The 5090-nt window shown below is 42.3% G+C and overlaps 1 protein-coding gene across 1 annotated transcript; it reads left to right on the forward strand.

Moving 5' to 3' along the window:
• The first annotated feature begins 3892 nt into the window (after positions 1-3892).
• On the forward strand, positions 3893-4823 carry LOC134210356 (trypsin-2-like). The gene is made up of 2 exons (XM_062686412.1): positions 3893-4379; positions 4449-4823. Exons 1-2 carry the CDS (start codon positions 3900-3902, stop codon positions 4761-4763), a joined length of 795 nt encoding a protein of 264 aa, XP_062542396.1. The 5' UTR covers positions 3893-3899; the 3' UTR covers positions 4764-4823.
• The last annotated feature ends 267 nt before the right edge of the window (positions 4824-5090 follow it).

The following is a 5090-nucleotide window of genomic DNA, read 5'->3' on the forward strand; positions in this document are numbered from 1 at the left end:
TTCCGAAAGCCTGCCCCAATATATCAGGTGGGACAAAGGGTGTATAAACGTAATTTCACTCAGTCGGCAGCTGGGGAAGCCTATAATGCCAAATTAGGTCCAGCTTACACTCCATGCACTATTGTATCCCGACGTGGAACAAGCTCGTACGAGCTAATTGATGACCATGGTAAAAACCTTGGCATATTTTCGTCCGCGGATTTGAAACCCGGCGTCCCCGATGAGGATTAAGATTCTTTTTTTTTGTAGTTTAAGGTGCACCAAATCCAAGAATAACGTTAAAATTGTCCAAAATCTGTAGAGCCGTATAGAGTAAACGTACGCGTCCATTGTTGTATGATGTGATGAATATCGTCTATTGTCAGAGGTAGAGCAAATATTGTAGAAGGAAATAGAAAATATGATAGATTGTGGATGCCTTACCGTTTTGAGCTGGTTGTAGATATAGTTGTCTCATGTGTATCCCAAAAGTCTAAATCAATCAATAGTCCATCAGAATTTGTTAAAGCAGAAGCGAAAGGGAAATTTAACCGATCAAATGTAAACAAAACCGAGCAATGACCAATTTCTTGATCGCATTGAGTAGAAGCTATGGATCCAGCCATCTACCCTGCCTTTATCCAATTTTGACTGACTTTATTTTGAAAAAAATACGTTGTTTGTGGGAAAGAGCCAAGTTGGTAAGAATAACATTCATAAATCAACCTATCAGAATGATTTTGCTTTGATTAATTGGAGATGAGTTTCTCTTCCTCGGAACTATTGAAAGTTTCGGACATTGGAAGATGATAAGATTGAGTAACCATTCCGTGAAAATTATGTTGCGTGAACAATAGTCCTCCTTATGATACGAGGCAACTGTTTGTTTGAAAGACGCAAATTATGCTAGTTTCTGTGAATATCCGGGAGCATTATTATTGCAACTCAACCCTGGGATGACTGAGAATGAATTCAACAAATTAAAATTAACTCAAAACCCTGTTTTGGTTAATTTTTGGAGGAGAGATGGGATAGTGTTACCGTTCGCAAACGATTTCCTATAGCAGACTGCCGACCAAGAAAATATAATAATTTAAAACGTATATTGTTGCTAAAATTTGTTATTATAAAATGATTATATGTATAATTGTATAAAACTTAGTTTAAAAAAATATTAAAAGTATAAGCATGCACACATATTATATAAGTATATCACAGAACTTCTTTATCACGCCTAAAGTTAAGAACACATTTTGTAATACACTATATAACAGAAAACACAAAGAGATCTGCTGCATGGGAGCTAAATGTAGAGTTGTCGCGAATCATAAAAAGGACCAGAACAGATTGTCAAAAAAGGGTATTTGTGATGAGATGGTTAGCTACTGGGCAAGAATATCACTAGTATTGGTCTCTTTCCAACTTCGAACGTCGAAAAAGTCAGACGTGAGCTAAAAGCAAGCATTAGCTAAAAGTTCTCCAAAATAGTGGATATAGTGGAAACTAAGTTCCCTAGCATATAATCTACACCGCACCAGCTGTAGATCCCAAATCAGGTATACATTCAGGCATTACGGTGCCGAAACGAACTTTGCATGACCAAACCCACCCAGTAGCTGTATTGAAACTAATCATAACCTACAAACCCAATGTGACATCCAGGACCCAATATCGCTTCGCTAAAGTGGTTCTCTGGCCCAATTACCCCGTAGGCCTAGTCCATAGGACCCCGTCAAGCGCCCTAGAATCGGAAGAACCCATAGCCGACGCTAGTACCACGCATAGCCGATGCGGACAAAGGCCAGGAAGACTCGATCATCACGGAGCCACGTGCCGCTTTGGACACCGTCTGCATGATCCACCGATTGCATGGTCCACCGAGTGCATGATTCATAGAAATCCCTGGACGTTAAGCCCCCCTTCAACCAGACAACCTACCCGCGAGCTCTGCAGCAGTTTATGCCGGCCGGCCACCTTACATACTCACACACACACAAACCTAGACGTTGTAAGTATCCACAATAAATTAATGTTAAACGAGAATTAGGAGTGTCTTTATTGAACTTTTGATTAGTCTCTCGGAGACGACCTTGAGTGCGAAACGCTCAGCTCTAGCTTGCCGGAATACCGCAAATAGTACAAGTTAGAATTAGAGAGCTAACATATTAGCAAGGGCTTTGCCCTTGATAACAATTGATCTGTAAAGGGGGGGTCCCGTAGCGTAGTTGGCTACACGTTCGCCGTACAAGCGGATGGTCATGGGTTCGATTCCCAGCCCCTCCACCAAACCCTCGTCAGTCGCCGGGTGCGCAGCCTATGCGGTAGCGTATTGGGGAACGCGTCTTACCGTAACGGTTGCCTGATGACGATTGACAATTTGTTCTTCTCGAAGGCATTCCTCCAACGGACCCGGCTTAGTGGCAACTGAACACTGCAACGAACATTGGATGCACGACATGGACAAACGAACACAATGGACTCACGATGAGATGGACTGGCAACGACAACAATAATGGTAATGGAAATCTAAAAATAAATTCTGTGTGGATTCTGCTCAGCAGAATACCACAGTAGATCTCGGCACAGTAGCGGTTAAGTAACACAGAGTGCCTAACAAATAAAGAAAGGAATAAAAAAACAATTGACATGCCCGAATATGCGCGAGTTCTCAGCAGCTGTAGCAGTTTTTATCTAATTTTTTTGCACTACATATTTATTTCGACCGCGGTTACTGCACTGGTTCTATTGTTCTATTTTTATAAAAGTAGAGCGTGAAAACCAACTCGCAAAATTGGATCTATTGATTAAACTTTTTTTCATTGATATAAACTATAAACTTGAAATCAGGACTAATTCGTGGTAGTATCCTACTCGGGGTAATGGCGTTCGGAGTAGTGGCCTTCGAGGTAATGGCATTATGGGTAATGGATTTGTGGGTAGTATCATAGAGTCCAAATGGTTTCTTCTTTCAATTCAAGCATTTGGTTTACTCGGTTCAATCCAAAGGGAGATATGATCCTTTCTTAGAAACCGTTTGCTAATAAAAGGGAGAAATGGGCAAGTTTTCTAGCTTTCCCTTACATGAAAAACAAAAGATCCATCCAATGTCAATTTAATTTAATGCTATTCTATCTTGCTGGTAGGTGCGTCAACATTTAAAATGGTCCCGTTTTGACAGGAAGCTTCTTTATTCTTAATTTGTCACGCCATACAATCCCGTTTTCAATTATAATGTATTATCCATATGAAGGAAACCACGTAACTGAATGCCTCAACAAATCTTACTTATCCATTAAACAGCTAAAACAACAATTATGCCAAATGACCTCATGCAAAACGGCAATTACGCCAAACGGGGTACAATCGTCTGAAAATGAATTTGACCCTGTTTCCATAACTAGATGAATATTCCCATCGAACCCGGGCAGAACCAAAGAAACGGTTGATATGTCACAGATCAATGATCATTTAAATTTTGATTAAATTTTGCTAGTCATGGTCATTCTGTCCTATACTCCTGTATTTTGGATTGTTTATGCACTACACAATTTCTACTTCAATCCACCCCAAGTGAGGCTAAAAACTGACACCTGAGTCACATTGTTATCCATTACTTCTAACTAATGTGAATAAGAACTCCCCGTTTGACGTATACAGTTTCTATTACAACCAGTCTACGAAAGAATCGATACCTTCGCGTTGCCTTGCCCGGGTCTTTCATTGATGTTCTCTTCCCCCAACTCATCGCTACAATTATAAATTAGTTCTAGACATAGTATGACACTCTGATTGACTGCTACCGTTCATAAATGATAAGATAGCACCCTTGCCGATGCGCCGCCAATTGCCTCGCATCGGTTATACATTTTGACAGCATAAGCGCCGACCGCCAGTGACGATTCGGATCGCAACTAATCGGGATGGCTTTCACAGTTATATTTATCGGTGCCGTGATCTCGTTGAGCGTGTCAACCGCCTTCGAAGATCCCCTCCTGGTGGGAGGCACCGAATCATCGTGGGGCAGGTTTCCTTCCGCTGCGTTCATCACAACCCCAACGCTGAGCTACTGCGGCGCGGCAGTTATCCATCCGGAGTTCGTTCTCACCTTAGCACAATGTGTGCTCGATAGAAATGGCACGCATCTGCCAGCACATGTGGAAGTCATTGCTGGTGATTTGAACATCTATCCGGAGTCTGTGGATCGGCAAACCAGAGGTGTGGTGGAGTTGATCGTCCACCAAAACTTCACCGAATTCAATCTGAGGAACGATATTGCACTGCTACGTCTGGATCGTAAGTTCGAGCTTCCTTCCAATACAGTTGATGTGGCGATTCGTAGGAAGCGGATCGTCCCGAATGAGGCATCATGTCAGTTACCGGGATGGGGCATTCAGCGAACGGTATCTATAAAATATTTGTTATTTGTACTTATCAAGTGGTACTTAGATGGTCGAACAATTTCTTCACAGACCACAGATGGCAAGATTGTTTCGGTCCAGAAGTATCTGGAGGTGGAGATTCTCGATCGAGACTTGTGCAACGAGGCCTACATTCACGAGGGTCGAGTCCGGGAAAGTATGTTGTGTGGAGGAAATCTGTTTCAGAGTACAAATGCGGCCTGCAGTGGAAACTTGGGATCTCCGTTGTATTGCGACGACCAGTTAACGGGAGTGATGTCGTACGGAGTGAATTGCGGTCTAGCCAATGATCCTCCGGTGTTCAGTCAGGTGCGCTACTTTAATCGATGGATCGATGAGGAAATATCGAAGCGCGCTGTTAAGTAAGGTTTGATCTTTTCTTTAGCAGGACGAGTTAAATAAAATACAAATGCGATTAATTGTATATTCCAGTTTCTTTTATTTCCGTTCGATTCGCTAAGGCCCTCCTTAGCCGTGCGGTAAGATGCGCGGCTACAAAGCAAGACCATGCTGAGAGTGGCTGGGTTCGATTCCCGGTGCCAGTCTAGACAATTTTCGGAAATTGTCTCCACTTCCCTGGGCATAAAAGTATCATCGTGTTAGCCTCATGATATACGAATGCAAAAATGATAACCTGGCTTAGAACCCTCGCAGTTAATAACTGTAGAAGTGCTTAATGAACACTAAGCTGCG

This window comes from Armigeres subalbatus, chromosome 1 (assembly GCF_024139115.2).
Source record: "Armigeres subalbatus isolate Guangzhou_Male chromosome 1, GZ_Asu_2, whole genome shotgun sequence".
NCBI classification, from domain to species: domain Eukaryota; kingdom Metazoa; phylum Arthropoda; class Insecta; order Diptera; family Culicidae; genus Armigeres; species Armigeres subalbatus.